The sequence below is a fragment of the Prionailurus viverrinus genome, chromosome B3 (assembly GCF_022837055.1).
Source record: "Prionailurus viverrinus isolate Anna chromosome B3, UM_Priviv_1.0, whole genome shotgun sequence".
NCBI classification, from domain to species: Eukaryota; Metazoa; Chordata; class Mammalia; order Carnivora; family Felidae; genus Prionailurus; species Prionailurus viverrinus.
The window spans coordinates 141,007,524-141,024,485 of NC_062566.1; the positions used below are offsets into that span (position 1 = coordinate 141,007,524).

The 16,962-nt window shown below is 49.3% G+C and overlaps 1 protein-coding gene across 1 annotated transcript in view; it reads left to right on the forward strand.

Annotated features, from left to right (window-relative positions):
- The window catches only part of LOC125167699 (cytochrome c oxidase assembly factor 8), a 28,703-nt gene that overhangs the window by 10,046 nt on the left and 1,695 nt on the right, over positions 1-16,962 (forward strand). Inside the window, exons 2-4 of the mRNA XM_047862220.1 lie at positions 7,373-7,570; positions 8,481-8,544; positions 15,061-15,151. Of these exons, the coding sequence (XP_047718176.1) occupies positions 7,373-7,570; positions 8,481-8,544; positions 15,061-15,151 (353 nt within the window). The remainder of the gene's footprint in view (positions 1-7,372; positions 7,571-8,480; positions 8,545-15,060; positions 15,152-16,962) is intronic.

A 16,962-nucleotide genomic window follows, 5' to 3' on the forward strand; every position in this document is an offset into this window, starting at 1 on the left:
TCACCAAGGCGGAGGCGTGTGTGTGTGTGTGTGTGTGTGTGTGTGTGTGTGTGTGTGTGTGTGTGGTGGGGGGAGGTTGCTGCAGCCGCCCTAGCCGAGTCCTTCAGGTCCTGGCAGGGGGGTGCCAGAGTCCGGTGGCCAGAATTCTGCGAAGCTTATTCCTTCAGCCACAGAGAAGGCTTCTCAAAGGACAGGGTGTGACTCTTTTTAATTCTGATCACTGCGGCCCTCGCCTTTGCTGCTGTGAGAAAAAGGGCCGTAAGTAAACGTATTGGCAGTGATCACGAAATAAGTTAACTTGAAACAGGTGGAAAGTTTGCATTCCAGCGGCTTCCTCCTCCAGAAGTCTGAAGGTGATAAGAACGGTCAAGTACAGGAAGAAGCAGCAGGGCCTGCCAACAGACACGCTCGGAAAATGAGGCGGACGGGACAGAGCTCTTGTGGCAAACGCTGCTTGCAGGGAGTCTTAGAAATGTTTTCTTTAAAAACGTTCAAGGGGCGCCTGGGTGGCTCAGTCGATTGAGCGTCCGACTTCAGCCAGGTCACGATCTTGCGGTCCGTGAGTTCGAGCCCCACATCAGGCTCTGGGCTGATGGCTCAGAGCCTGGAGCCTGTTTCCGATTCTGTGTCTCCCTCTCTCTCTGCCCCTCCCCCGTTCATGCTCTGTCTCTCTCTGTCCCAAAAATAAATAAAAAACGTTGAAAAAAAATTTAAAAAGACACACACTTGGGGCACCTGGGGGACTCAGTCTGTTAAGCGTCCGACTTCAGCTCAGGTCACGATCTCACAGTTTGTGAGTTTGAGCCCCGTGTCGGGCTCTGGGCTGATGGCTCGGAGCCTGGAGCCTGCTTCTGATTCTGTGTCTCCCTCTCTCTCTGTCCCTCCCCTGTTCATGCTCTGTCTCTCTCTGTCTCAAAAATAAATAAATGTTAAAAAATTAAAAAAATAAAAAGTTCTTATATTTTTCTCATACACACACTTAGTTAGGTTTGCTTGCTTCTAGAAGACGTTATAGGAAACCTTTTCATCATGTTGATAGCTTTGGAAGTTCTATTTGGTTTCATCTATTTTCTCATACATACTGGTAGAAGAGCGAAACCACCTTGGGTGCTTAAACCACTGAAGCTGCTGCTCTCTACAGGGTGCCGAAGGGTGACGGCGTGGGCCGCTCTTGGGCCGCTCTGGTGTGAGGCACTCGGGAAACTGCCGACAGGGTGGTCTTCCCTCCTTGCCTTCCGAGAGAGGCCCAGAGGAAGCTTCTGGAGAGGCGCCACCCCCACCCCCAGGAGGAAAGAAGCATTCTCACCACCAGGACTGAAGGGACTCTACAGGAACAAACCTTGATTAAAGTAGTTCCTGCCCTCCTCTGGTCTCCATATATTTCTGTTCCTTGCCACAGCTGATGCTTCTAGTGCAGCCTAGTGTATCAGCACCGGGCTGCTGCTTGGGTCCTCATTTCCCTGTGGGGCCCACGCCTGCATGACCCCTGGGGCTTTCCTCTGTGGATGTGTCTCCCGTGGATTTGCGCCCCAGGTCCAGCTGCAGACCCCAGGGTGGGGCGGGGGGGGGGAAGCTTGGCCTCACCTACGGCTCAAAACTATAAATACTTAAGCTACGTTTTGACCACCATTTCCAGAGAACATCTGTTAATAAGTTGGTTAAAGTGGTGTGGAACATGTTATGAACCCTTTTGAAAAGCAGTAGGGAATTGAGGTGACTGGGTCAGTGCATTCGTGATGGGGTCTGCAGTGAGGGGTGTGGCCTGGTGTGTCCCAGCTAGCACTGACGTCCTGCAGTGAAGAGAGCTGCTTCCTACGTTGTTAAGTTTTTATTTATTTTTGAGAGAGAGCGTGTGCCGCCCCCCCCCCCCCCCCACCATGTGCAGGGGAAGTCCAGAGAGAATCCCAAGCAGGCTCGATGCTGAGCTTGATCTCACGAACCCGTGAGGTCATGACCTGAGCCCAAATCAAGAGTCGGACACTTAACCGATCGAGGCACCCAGATGCCCCGCTACATTTTCAGGAAGTTTGCTAATAAACAGCTATTACTAAAAATTATATACTAAAATAAGTTATATTAAAGATAATACATATTTAGACTTTCACATGTGTTTATTTTGTTATAGTTTACAATCATCTCTGCTTTTGAGGTTATTTACGACTATTGTACCTACGTGGCAGAAAAACCACATAATGGTATACTGCTTGAGATTGTCCACAGTGGAAGGATTTGCACCATGGAAATTGGCAAATGTGCTAAATCGGGGCTTGAGTTACTGTTTTGTTGATTGTCTTGACTTAGGGAGGCAAAGGAGATGATGTTAGTAATAGAAGTTAAATTAACAAGTGTATCTTGTCTGTTGCCATTACCTCGCGAATAGCCCCAAGTTGAGGAAACATTCTTCTAGTATTCAAAAGCAAAGAAATTACTCCTGTCTTTGACAAATAGGGCTTGTTTCACTTTTCTCCTGTCCTCGCTACCAAGTAGCCTTTGTGTCTGAAGGACACTAACGAGTCACTTGCAGCCACGGGCTGGCTAGTGATACAAGGTTGTGGCAGAAATCTGAGAAGGAGCCACAGTGAGACAGCACTTGGTGCCCACTAGAGTGGCTACAATGAGGACAAGATGCGCGGTGACAAATGCTCAGCAGGGAAACTGGAACCCTGCACCCTGCCTGAGGGAGTGTCACCTGGTGTAGCTGCCGTGGGAAGCCGCGTGGTGGCTTCTCCGAAGGTTAAACATAGAGTTACCATGTGACCCTGCCATCCTGCTCCTGTGTGTACCCCCGAGAGAATTGAAAACAGATGTCCACACAAAAATCTGTACACCAGTGTTCACAGCAACACAATTCATAGCAGCCAAAAAGTGGAAACAATCCAGATGCATTCAGCTGACGAACAGATACAAAATGTGTTATGGCCACGCTGGGAAATACCGAAATACCTTTTGGTTCAGCCTTCAGCCGTAACAAGGAATGAAGTTCTGACACGTGCTACCATGTGGATGAACTTTGGAAACATATTATGTGAATGTCAGTCACAAAAGAGTACATACTGTGATCTTCCGTTTACACAAAATGTCCACAGCAAGCAGATCCACAGAGGCAGAGATAGAGCGGTGGTAGTGGGGACTGGGGGACAATGCGGAGTGACTGCTCATGAGGACAGCTTTCTCTTTGGGGTGGTGACAGTGTCCTGGAATTAGTAATGGTTGCACACCTCTGGGAACATGCTGAGAACACGGAATTGTACGCTTCGGTGGGGTTAATTTCACAGTACGTGAATTATTTTTCTCTAAAGCCGCTGTCAAAACAATGAAAGCAGTTTGTAAGAATCGGTTGGCTGCGTGGAGTTTATCAGGAAGGGTGTGTGTCATGTTTCATTACTGTTTGTAAAGTGCACGGCACACCCTTGCACTTGTATACCTCCCTCAGCCGTATTAATCAGGGACTGTGTGCTGCCCGGGGTGGCTCATCGATCCCTCACCACTGCATGCTTCTCCCTGTGCCTCTGCCTTGCACCCTCCCCCGGTGACAGCAGAGAAAGGCTCCTGTCCTCCCTGCCCCCACAGTGTGCTCGCACCGCCCTCCCCTCCCCCCCCCCCCCCCCCCGCCCCGCCACAGTAGGCCTGGGGGTCCCTCCCCCCACTCCTCTGGAGCCTCCGATATGTTGCTTGAACTTGAGGAAGCATTCCATGTTGTGATAGTAACTGTCACCATGTTTTTTGTTTTTTTACTTTTGAAAGAGAAAGAGAAAGCATGAGCGGGGGAGGGGCAGAGAGAAAGGGAGAAAAGATTGGAAGCAGGCTCTGCACTGTCCACGCAGAGCCCAACGCGGGGCTCGAACCCACTGAGCCACCCAAGGACCCCAGCACCACAGCTTTAACTCATTACAACTCCTTTTCGGTGATGGTGCACTTCCTGTCCATGGTTTTATTTTTTCACTCAAATGTTGTAGCTTCTTTTACCTAATCTGTCAAGTCTTTAACAGTTTGAATTTATTTGTTAAAGTTTATTTGTTTTGTGGGGGAGGGGCAGAGAGAAAGGAAGAGCGAGAGAGTCCCAAGCAGACTCCGTGCTAAGTGTCAGCACAGAGCCGGACGCGAGGCTCAAACCCACCAACCGCGAGATATGACCTGAGCCAAAGTTGGATGCTCAATAGACTGAGCCATCCAGGCGCCCCTAAAGATTCTTTTCTAGAAACAGTTTGAAAGTCTGAGGAAATCCCAATATACTTTCCAACCGGTCCTGCTCATTCACTTATTCCAGACTCAAGATGGTTTTCTAAGTGGTAAGCATTCTGAAGCTGAGGTGAACACACCAGATTTTTAATAAACGGTTACAGGTGCCAGTGTTGTCCTGAAGGAGGAGCTATAACGTAACTCCAAAACCGCCTGTGGAGAACACAGGTCAAGGAAAAGGCTTTTTGCATGAATAGCTGTGCCTGCGTATTTTACAGTAGAACTTGGGCTTCCAAATTCACAGGAGGATTTCAGAGCTCTTGTAACCTGAGACGCTCTCTGCAGCAAACTTGGGAACGACCCTTCCAGACCCAACCTGCTGCTCCTTGCCATGCTTTAAGTTCATCCTATTTGTAGAATGCTTGGGAATTTAGAAAATGTAGGAAGGTCCTAGCATCCAAGAAAAGGGGCAAATGGGCACACCGCTGGTGGGTTTGCTCGTAGCAACCTTCTTCGGCAGCGTCGGGTTCTTGAGACGTTTGGTGTGTTGGTGGTGATTCGCGGGGCGCATCGAAGCCAAAACTAGCAAGCTGTGTTTTCAAGGTTGAGTCTAGGGGCCTAAAGGGATGTCAGCCCACACTGGGGAGGGTGCCTGGGGGCAATGTCCCCAGCCGAGCAGACGTCCGCCTTCTTGCTCCGGCCCCTCCCCCTGCCCCTTGCTGCTGCTCTTGCCGCCTGACCTGCCGCCAAACACTGGCCACATCGTATTTGTAAGCTAGCTGTTATTTCTGCTTCAAATGAAACGATCAGTGAGTAGCCAAGTAGACAAAGCTGTTTCATGTTAAAATTTGCAAACCCTGCCTCTCTGGTTTTCGTTCCTTGGAAGTCGCATCTTGTAACCGTGATGCCGAAGAACTGAAATATCCTGAATGAAGTACCTTCCAAAGGGAAAAGAAATGTTAATTATGTGCAGTGTGGTAGTTCCTTTGGTCTTTGTCAGCTTTAACCATTCTTTTAATTGGCTTTTTAATTTGTATGCAGTAAAATGAATACCCCCCACTTAAAGTGTACATTTGATGAGTTTGGACAAACGTGTGAATGTTTGCAGTCACCACTGACTTCGAGGATGCGGCACGGAGGGCTCCCACGGTACATCCTCTCTCCTGCCTGGCTCTTTCCCTCTGTATTTTTCTAAGACTCGTCCATGCTGTGAGTCTCAGTGGTTTCACTCCTTCCCGTGGCTGGGAGTTTTCTAGTTGTTGGTGCGGGGAGGGCGCATGGGAGGCACTCTGTTGTAGCTAGAGGTGGAAGTCATGTTCAATAGAGCTTATTTGTTTGTTTTAAATAATGTATAAGAGATTTCTACATTGAATGGTACTTTTCCCCCATGAGTTTAGGTTACATTGATCTTTTTTTTTTTTTTTTTGAGTTTATTTATTTATTTTGAGAGCGATAGAGACCACGTGAGCGGAGGGAGGGGGGCAGAGAAAGAGAGAATCCCAAGCAGGCTCTGTGCTGGCAGTGCAGAGCTGGATGTGGGGCTCAAACCCATAAACCGTGACCTCACGACCTGAGCTGAAACCAAGAGTCGGACACTTAACTGACTTGAGCCACCCAGACAATGGATCTGCATCGGTCTTAAAGCAGACAAACGGAAAGCTAGTCTTTCGATTACCCAGCTGATCCTTTCATTTTAATGTCACGTTTATTGAAGTCCAGTTGACATACAGTGAAGTTCACTCCTGACGAATGTGTGGACAGCACCACAACTCAAGATAAAGAACATTTTCTGTGTCTCGGTGTAGAAATTCCTGGGTAGTCAGCCGCTTCCTCCACCCCCACGCCTGTTCTATCCTGCGAGCGATGGGCCGTGAATAGGATCCCGCGGCGGGCGGCCTGTTGGTGTGGCTCTTTCAGTCAGCAGAATGTACCTGAGATCCATCGCGTGCTGCCTGCCGTTGAGAGTGTCGCGCTCTGTCGTTGACAAGCACCGTTGTGTGGGCCACACTTGGTTTTGCCATTTACCAGTGGGAGGACGGCGCGTAGGCTGCTTCCAGATTTTGGCAATTTTAAATAAAACCACTTTTCGCAGCCACATACAGGTTTTCGTGGGAGCATATGTATTTATTCATCTTGGATAAGTAGCTAGGAGCGGTGCCAGATTGTGCGTTAGGTGTGTGTTTACCTGTGTGACGGACTGCCAGCCTTTCTTCTGAAGTGGCTGCACCATTGTGCATTTCCACCAGCAACATATCAAAGCTCGCTTGTTTTACGTCTTTGACCGCACTTGTTATTGTCAGATGTCTTTGTGGGTTATTTTAGGCGTATAAAAAGGTGTGAGGTGGTATCTCACTGTGGGTTTGATTTGCGTTTCCCAGTGACTTGTGATGTTGAGCAGGCTTTTATCCATATGTGTTCTTCGGAGAAAGCTTTATTTGGCCACTTTGCCCATTTTTAATCATTTTTTTTTAACTTTTATTTATTACCGAGAGACAGAGACAGAGCATGAGCATGGGAGGGGCAGAGAGCGAGGGAGACACAGAATCCGAAGCAGACTTCAGGCTCTGAGCGGTCAGCACAGACCCCAACAGAGGGGCTCAAACTCACGAACCGTGAGATCATGACCTGAGCCGAAGTCGGACGCTTAACCGACTAAACCACCCAGGCGCCCCCACTCTGCCCATTTTTAAATTGGGTCGTCTGTTTTCTTATTATTGAGTTTTGAGAGATTTTTATATATTCTGGGAACAAGTCCTTTTTCGGAATTGCATATATTTTCTCCCAGTCTGTGGCTTATCTTTTTTGTTTCATGGATCGTGCTTTTGGTGTTGTATCTAAATAATCTTCGCCTGGTCTCAGGTTGTGCAAATTTTGCTGTTTTACACGTTTTATAGTTTCAGATTTTATATTTAGGCTTTTGATCCATTTTGAGTTAGTTTTGTATACAGTACAAAGTGCAGGCTTAAATGCTGGTTTTGCATTAGGAGTTGCATTATTCCAGTGCCATTGTTGAACATGTTCCCTATGGTATTCACGTTAATAATATTTATTGTAGTTCTTTTAATTTGGGTATTCTCTGGCACATGGTCTTAAAAAGAGAATGCTAATGAGGGGCTTTAATAAATTTATACTATGCATTTTACAGTACTGGAGATTCGCTTAGTTTATATTCACCCTGTGCATTTTGTTAAAGGTCTCAGGATTCTGCCCTCCAAGAAAATCTTGCCATGATTGGATAGGACCCCCAGACAAACATTCAAACCTTCGACCTGTTCATTTTTACGTCCCCGAAAATGAATCACCATTGGAACAAAAGCTACGAAAATTAAGACAAGAAACACAAGAATGGAACCAACAGTTTTGGGCAAACCAGAATTTGACATTCTGTCGGGTAAGCTTCGATTTAAGGTCTGAATGAGAAAGAGGTACCACAAATGGCCACGTGGGGGTGCTAAATCCTTACTATTTGCCTTTCTTCTACTCAGTCCAGACTTGGTCCCTCCCTCCCTCCTCTCTCCCTCAGCCTCCCTCCATCTCCCTCCCTTCTCTCTCTCATATGTATGCCTGTATGTAAACTAACATATGCATATAATTTTTTATTTTTTTTAAGTTTATTTATTTTGAGACAGACAGACAGACCGAAAACCAGTGGGGAGGTGCAGAGACAGGTGGGCACAGAAGATCCGAAGGGGCACAGAAGCCCTATTCAGGGCTTGAACTCACAAACTGTGAGATCACGACCTGAGCCGAAGTCAGACACTCAGCTGACTGTGCCACCCAGGTGCCCCCTGCATACAGTTTTTAAATCTATATGTAACTGTACATAAATACTGATCATTCATAAAATCATAGATCTCAAGACTTTCAAGTAGTTTTACCTTAAAAGGAGTAGCAGAGCCAGAACTAGAATGTGTGTGTTTATGTTTATGAAATATGGGTTTTTGTGATGTGATTTCATTCTGAGAATTCAGAATTCTTAACAGCATATTCATAAATAAACTATATGAGAAAGAAGTAAAAATTCTCTAATCCAGAAGAAAAGCTTTATATGTCTATCCATTTGCGTAGGCTGTGTCACGCGGACTGTACTTATCTTATTCTGTGGATTTATAAACAGTTCATGAAACATCTTCTTTTGAAATCCCTACTTCAAGCATGGGACTTTTAACCAAATTCAGATGGCTTAGCCCAGGTTTGGAGATGGGCCCATGCAGACTCCCCCAGACCACTCTGGGCTGTGTCCCACCCAAGGAAAGATGGAAAGACGAAGAAAGAGCGTTCTGATAGTGGTCTTCTTTTAGGAAAAAGAAGAATTTATTCGCTCAAGACTAAAAGCTAAAGGCCTGGAACTGAGAACCGGATCAGGTTAGTTCATTTGTCCTTTTCCTCTTAACATGGTGTTTGTTTAACTGCATGAGAAGATAAAAAGAAAGGATTTCGGATGAAGGGGAGAAAGCTCTGGGGCAAGTCGTGATCTCCTTTGGGACAGGTGCTCTGAGGGGGTCCTCATACTCGTACATGGGACACACGTGTGCCTTCCTCCTGGTCTCTTTCCTCTCTTTGGGTGAGGTCATCCCTCGAACACTTTTAGGTCTTTCCGAGATCAATGACTTCCCTCTGACCTTTGGACTTCTGTCCCATAGTCCCCTGGCTTCTGCACCCTTTCTCCTGTACTGGCTGGACTTCCCAGATTCCTGACCTCAGGTCACGCCCACCAGCCTCCCAAAGCCCCGCCCCTTCCCATCTGTCTGCAGTCACCTCTTAAACATTTTTCAGCGCTTTTGCCACTCCCTGTCCCCAGGCCCTTGTTACTTCTGTGCCTATTGTAGTAACTTTCTAATTGGTTCCTTGGCCTCCAATCTTTAAATCAGGGATGGGCAAGCTTTCTGTCAAGGCTAGATAGTAGATAGACTAGTCCTTCTGGGCCAGATGGGGTCTCTGTTTCAGCTGTTCAGTTCTGCTGTTGAAGCGTGAAAGCAGACCTAGAAAATACATAGACTGGGCACCTGGGTGGCTCAGTGGGTTAGTTGGGCTCCACGTTGTGTGTGGAGCCTGCTTGAGATTCTCTCTCTCCCTCTCCCTCTGCTCTTGGCCCTTGCTCTTTTAAGGAGAGGAAGGAAGAGAGAGAGAGAAAAAAAAAAAGAGAAAAAGGAAAAGAAAAGAAAAGAAAAGAGAAAAACACATAGATTAATGGGCATGAATGTGTTCCAATAAAACTTTATTTACAGAAGCAGGGGCGGCTGGCCTGCAGGCTGTCGTTTGTCAGCTCCTGCCTCAGACTTACCCTTGGCAGTGTAACCAGACTGTCCTGCCCCAGATGCACAATTGACATTTGTTGCCCGGCTTGGGTTTTTAGACTTGTGTGACTACGGAATGACAGCTGCGCTCTCTGTCTGGACTGAAGGCCTCCCCGGCCCCTGCCTGTCCTGTCCCCTCTTTTACATCTTGTCCCCCATGCTGTGCGACATGCCAGGGATGCTGGATGCACTCAGTTCCCTCTGCCTGCTGTGCTGCCTTTCCTGTTTTGGATAGAAGGTCTGGTGCCCAAATGACCTTTAATCATTTTCTCTTGCTGTTGACGTGAGGTCCAAATAACGCGTCATAGTGTTTGTTAAACAGATGTCTGCTGTCAAAACATTCTGATGGAAAATCTGGAACCGTTGACCCCAAAAGCCACATCTGTTCTTGGGCTAAAGCGCTGCCCCTCCCTTAGCCCCGCTTGACTCCATTTGGGAGAAAGAGCTGGGAGGGTGGATGCCGGACATGGGCTCTGCTGTTTGCCGACGGCTGCAGGGTCCCGTCAAGGTGCCATCGTGGAGGGCCGGAGCCAGCAGGAAAGGGTGCAGAGTCCTAACAATAAGCGTAGCGTAATTGCGCACAATTTCAGATGCTGACTATATGCGCCAAGTCCTTTGCCTGTATCGCTTTTGTTTCCCACAATGACCCAGAGAAACGGGTCCCACTGCTCTTACCACCTCAGAGATGAGGAACCTGAGGGCAAGGCATTGAACCAAAATTACACAGGAAGTGGAGGGCCTGGGTTCTGGCCTAGTGACTAGGGTTCCCGGGCCCGTCTGATGTCACCGTGCCACGGTGGCTCTCAGCTCACCCTGTGCTGTCCCGGCCCTGCTGACGAGTGAGCGGGCCCTGGGCTGTGGTCACAGATGCTGCAGTCCTAAGGGAGGGGCACCAGCCTCGTGAGTCTCACCAGGATCAGGCAGGGTCAGGGAGGCTGTGGACATGCTTCGGAGATAACCACTCTCTTAACACGGGAAGGGTTGTTTTGAGTCCTGTTATCAATATCAGAGTTTCTCTTGCTGGCGTTTCTAAGAACTGAAAGGTTGGCCTTAAATCAGACTTTTAAATGAATTTGGTAATAAAACAGGAAGGAATGTATTGAGGACAGGACACATGAAGGGAGGTTCCCACTGTGTCAGCTAGTTAAACAGTTTCCAGGCTGCAGTGATGGAAACGGGGCGGGGGGGGGGGGGTGACAGTCATGTCACCTCAGTGGGCCAGAATGCGTGCTGAACACGTGATTATAGGGGTCCCGCAGGACCGAGGGAGGAGGAGTTTGTTTAATAAATGTTAATGGAAATGGGGCACCTGGGTGGCTCAGTCGGTTAAGCGTCCGACTTCGGCTCAGGTCATGATTTCGCAGTCTGTGAGTTTGAGCCCCGCATCGGGCTCTGTGCTGACAGCTCGGAGCCTGGAGCCGGCTTCTGATTCTGTGTCTCCCTCTCTCTCTGCCCCTCCTCTGCTCAAGCTCTGTCTCCATCTATCAAAAATAAATAAAATGTAAAAAATAAAATAAAAATGTTAATGAAGAAACTATTTTTGACTCGAGAGTAAATTTGGATTCATGACCCCTATAATACAAATATATTCCAAATGGATCACAAAGCTAATTATGAAAAATCAATTAATTTAAAAAACCGCCTGGGTGACTCAGTTGGTTAAAGTGTCTGACTCTTGATTTAGGCTCAGGTCACGATCTCATGGTTTGTGGCTTGAGTCCCACATACTGGGACCTCATACTGGCCCTGTGCTGACAGCTTGGGAGTCTGTCTCTCTCCCTGTCTCTCTGCCCCTCCCCCTGCTCTCAAAATAAATACATAAACATTTAAAAAAAATCAATTATTTGTGGGTTAAGAGTTAAACACGTAGCTGCCAGTTGTAGAAGGTCTGATGGAACACAACTGAGTCTCCGTTGTCTGGAGGAATGGTGGTTCTTTAAGCTCGACAGTAAAGGTAGAAAGACAGGAGAACATGAAAACTGCCTTCTATGTAAGTGAGGACCTCTTTTTTTGTTAAGATTTTATTTTTAGGCCGTCTGTACCCTCAGTCAACGTGGGGCTCGAACTCACAACCCCAAGATCCAGAGTTGTGTGCTCAATTGCAAGCGGTGTCTGGGAAAGCAGAGGGCTGGAACAAAGGGTCAGCATCCAGGAAGCAGGTTAAGCGTGAACAGCAGATGATAGAACAGAGGCGACAGGGGCAGTCTTTGTGAAGAGCGTTAACGGGGTCGTAGAAACAACAAAATACCTGTAGGTGAGTAATGTGACTGCAGATTACGATGTGTATCAGAACAGCAACTGGGCATCATTTTGTGCTTGCTGAATTCAGGGGGTGCCTTCAGTGGTTACACTCCGTGCTGGTGGAGTTAGAGTTATAGTCCAATACAGTGCTCGTAGGTGGTCCGCGGCAGGGGAAATTTCCAGCCGTCTTTCCAGAGGATGCCCCTGTAGGCAGCACCCCTGCCAAGAAGCAGGGAAATTGTGACGCACAGGATATCTAAGAATGCATTCTAGAGGAAAACCGAAGAGGTAGCTGTAGGTTCCTTGCAGCATTATCTTTTAAAAAAGGGGGGAGTATATAATTCTAGTAATCGCGGACTGGGTAAGGCTAAGGTGGCCCACTCAGTGGATGTTCACTGGAATATTCTGCAGCAGTGTAGAAAATTACTGAATTTCCAGTGCAAAAGCGGAATACCCTGATTTCAGCTCTGCATGTCCCCAAATTGAGTCTCATTTGTAGGGCAGCAGTATGGTGGGAAGATTCTTGCCTCTAATTTCTTTGGTTGCTAAAGTGTTCACGCAGTGGGAAGAAGGCACGCCATGGAGATAGATTTACTTGCAGTCATAAACCCCCACGTGGTTTTTAGCAAATGTGTAATGAACTGGGTTATCCTACCTCCCTTTCTTTGCTTAGTTTCATCCGAGCGCAGTAGCCCGCTGCAGTGTCGATAGACGCGGAAGCCGAGTTGCTCAGCAGACATTTACGTGGCTTCTGCTTTATGCTGAGCTCTGGCTGTGGGGTGTTTGCACAAGACACCAAACCAGACCAGCAGCTGAAGCTGGCACCTGCCTGTCCTTAGAGCCCGGGGCTCCTGCTGTCCCGCCAGCGGTGGTGACAAGGGTGCGTTCCGTGCCAGGCCCCGTGTCACCCGTCACACTGGCTGCCACCCATTCTGTCTCAGAGCAGCCTCACGATGCGTGCTGTTCTGACCCACGTTCTAGATGAGAGAACCCACAGTCCTGGGCCAGCAGCCAGCGAGGGACGGAGCTCCGCGGGGCCGCTAACCGCTGCCGCTGGGGCGCCTCGTCGGGTCCTCACGTGGGGGTGCAGACAGATGTGCTGGGATGCTGACTCGAGCGTGCACACGTGCTGTCCCTCCAGGACCCATCGTTCAGAGGACACTAACGCTCTTGGGCCGGCCTGGCTGCTCCTCCTGCCTGAAGCCGGGGGCTCCTCCCTGGTCCCCTCACCACGCTCGAGCCCTGCCCACCCTCCTCCTCGCTCACTCTGTTCGGCCACATCTATGCCTCTCCAGACCCTTTGTTTCCCTCTGTGCCGGTCCCCGGCTTCTGACCCATTCTCTCCCTTCTCTGCCTCGTGGGCTCCTACTCATCCTTTAAGACCCAGCCTACACGTCGCCTTCTCTGGGAGCCTTCGGCTACCCTCCCCTCCTCGGGCGGCTGGCTGTTCTCTTTCTTGTCCCACTTAGCATCTGGCCATGTGTTGATGCGAGGTAGCTGTCGAACTCCTTCTGTGTGCCACACTAGGCACTGGGACCTCATACTGGATGAGACAGCTGTGGCCTTGCCCTCAGGGAGCGGACATTCCAGTGTGGGCTGGGAGTGGGGCCAACCGACAGGTAGCCCTGTGAATACTAGGCCTCGGGGTCTGTCGTCGGCCCCTGGAAGAAAAACAACCTGGAATTGAAGGGGAGCGGGCATCTTAACAGGGCCTCACAGAGGCCTGTCTGAGGAGAAGACAGCTAGGGGAGATTTGAGAGAGAATCTTCTAGATGAGGGAAGAGACCCCAGATGGAGGATTTGAGGAGCTGCAGGAGGCTGGGTCAGAGGAGTGAGAACGAACATGTGGAAAATACTGCTGTTGACTCAGGCAGGTCCTTGGTTATGTTGTGGAAGGGACGTGTCCTTGTCCTCTGTGCGCCGACAGACACACGCTTGGACCGTGCCATCTGAGGGCTTGCTTCCGTGTCATATGCGTCAAAGGTCAGCACCTTCGCTCCTGTTTCTGTGGAAACGTGCCCTTGGGTTACCCTCCCAGCCCATCCCCCCCAAACCCCGCTGGGGTTGCAGCATCGACCTCGGCAGTGCGGCCGGGAAACGTGGCCTCTGCCCGGAGGCGGCGTCTTCCAGGGGCAAGCGTGCTACACCTGAGGCAGGAGCTCGAACGTGGGCCTCTCTACGCGTGCAAGAGCCCGGGGGCAGAGGTCCGAGCGCCTGTTTGGGCTTCAAACACTCTGAAGCCAGAGTGTCTTCACCTCCGAGCCATCACTGGGTGTCCTGAGACTGGCCTGTGGGCTGCTGTCTGGCCGCATTTCTCTTGGCAGGCTGGTTGCTGTCCTGTGTGGCCTTTTCAAACCTGGGGGGGATGGGGGAGCCCTAGGGGCCGGCGCCGCGGTCGGCATCTCCCACCACACAGGGAGGACCATGGAGGTGGCCGGGTTAGTCCCCGTGTGTCACCTGGTTGAGCGTGTGCTCACCGACTCCCAGATGGACTGGTTAGGCCGGCACCTACCCCGGGCCAGGGCGGGAGGGTGCGCTGTTGAGCCAGGATGCATTCCCCTCTACGGGTGGCTCACGTTTCTCGTTAGAAGCTTCAAGGCATTTGAGGGGACGTGACGAAGCGCGTCGCGGGCTGTGTATTGGGAGACGCACACCTGTGCTTGCCTCAGTGGTGAAGAAATTGAGCCGTGGGGTCATGATCTGAGCCGAAGCTGGACACCTACCTGGCTGAGCCACCCAGGCACCCCTTTTCTTTTTCAAGATTGTGTCGGCTGATGGGTTTCTCTGCATTTTCGGATCTGCTCCTCAGTTTCTGCCAAAAAGCCAGCTGGGATTTTGATGGGGATTGTATTGTATCTGTAGGTCAGCTTGGGCGTGCTGCCCATCTCGGCAGTCTGCAGTCCTTAAAACCATGAACGTGGAACGTCTTTCCGTTCAGGTCTTTTATTTCTTAATGTGTTTTGTAGTTTGCAGTGTGTAGGTCTTAACACTTCCTTTCAGATTTATTCCTAAGTCTTTTATTGTTTCTGGTGATATTGTAAATGGTATTCTTTTTTTTTTTAATATATGTACATTTTTATTAACTAAACTCTATGCACAATGTGGGGCTTCAACTCACAACCCCTAGATAAAGGGTTGCATGCTCTACTGACTGAGCCAGCCCGGCACCCCTGAAATTATTGTTTCTTGATTTCATTTTTGGATTGTTTATTGCTAGTGTATAGATAGAAAGATGCAGTTGATGTTTGCATTTTGATCTTGCTGACCTCCTTTGTTAGATCAATAGTAGTTTGTGGGTCTCTTCTTCTTAAGTCTTAATGTTTAAGTTGAAATTAATTTTCAGGTCAGAAAGCAACATTAGATGCAGAAGAAATGGCTGACTTTTACAAGGAATTTTTAAGTAAAAATTTTCAGAAACACATGTGTTATAACAGGTAAGTGCTTACTTTTTTTCTAAAATTTTGAATATCATATTCATATTGGGTAGGATTATTTTCTTACCTGAATTTAGTGACATTGATGTTTATGTTAAAGGTAGACATTGCTGTAAACTTAGTTTTCGTACTTTTATTATTTTTTTTATTTATTTTGTTTGTTTGTTTGTTTTTAGTTTTTTTAAATTTTTTTTTTAGTTTTCGTACTTTTAAATAAAATGGACGGCTTACAGTTATTTGCGTGGCCACCCCATAACGGTTTGCACCCCTAGTGCTCTGACAGCAGGTTCTTTTTTTGAAGTTTATTTTACATTATTTAATTTATTTGTTTACTTGTTTGAGAGTGTGAGCAGGAGAGAGGGGCAATGGGGGGAGAGAATCTTAAGCAGGCTCCACCCCAGCATGGAGCCCAACGCAGGACTTGATCCCACGACCCTGGGATCAAGACCTGAGCGGAAATCAAAAGTTGGACGCTCAACGGACTGAGCCACCCAGATGCCCCTCGACAGTTCTAAACAGCACTTTCCACTAAGGGGAACCTGGACTCCTTAGAGAAGCAGGTCTGCGGTGGGAACAGCACACGACGAGGCAAGACACCTTGTGTCAAAGAGGAGGCCCAGAGACTGGCGGGGTCACATGAGAACGGCACAGGGGCCTACTGGAGGGGCTCCCTTAGGCTAGGGGTGAGGCCGTTTCAGCCGCACAAAGGAAATGACCGTAGTGGATTAAAAGTATACCGAATCTGCAGAGACCTTTGCCGTCATAGCGAGGCCGAGGAGCTCGGTCCCCTCCGCACACTGCTAGTCCGCCAACTCGTTCTGCAAATTGATCAGTAAAAGCACCCAGAGAATTCACACCTTTCCTGCATCGACTGTTTCAGGGGAACCACGTGAAGGAGCATTTTTCTTTGTGGGTTGACAGCTGATGCAGAAGGAGCGGTGGAGTCGGAGAATTAACATTTTCCCAGGGAAATAATAGGTGTGGGCAGCGGTGCCCCACAGCTGCTGAAACCAGCGGGCAGGAAGGCGGGCGGGGCTTTGCAGGGCGCGGGATGGGGTGATGGCCCCTCACCCCGTGTCTTCTCTTGCTGCGCACACTGGGCCAGCTGCCTCTGCACGGTGCAGGACGAAGTATTGGGCAGCACCTGTGAGGCGTTCTTACTAGAACACGGAGCGAATCTAGGCAGACCCCCGTACTTAGTACCAACCAGATCACAGGAAATATGTAAAGGGTGTATGAGTCGGGGGTGAGAGGGGTTCATAGAAGACCTCGTTTAAAATGATAGCCTGGCGGGGGACTCAGTTAAACATCTGACCCTTGATTTCGGCTCAGTTCATGATATCACCGTTGGTGAGTTCGAGCCCCGCATCCGGCTCCGTGCCGACAGCACGGAGCCTGCTTGGGATCCTCTCTCTCCCTCTCTCTGTGCCCCCCACCCCACTCTCAAAATAAATAGAAATAAACTTAATAAAATAGAAGGTGACAGTGCCGGTGTCAGTCAGGCAGGGCAGGTAAGATCTAAAGGACGGTGGTGGTGGGTGAGGCTGGGCGAGCTCGAGAGGCCGCCCCTCGGACAGGGGTCTGGCAGCACGAGCACAGTGGCACTCCTGCGGTCCCGTGTTACTCTGAACCAGCTAGGTCATAACGTCAGGCCAGTGTGAGTTGTGATGTGGGCCCGAGCGTGTGTGCTGAGAGGAGAGGAGGACCAGCCCCACCCCGGGTCAGGCGGCAGGGGAGCGTCAGTGCCCCCTTCCGCGCCCACGCCACCCTGCCCCTGCCTTCCCCATGGAAACAGGGAGAGTTTAGTTTCC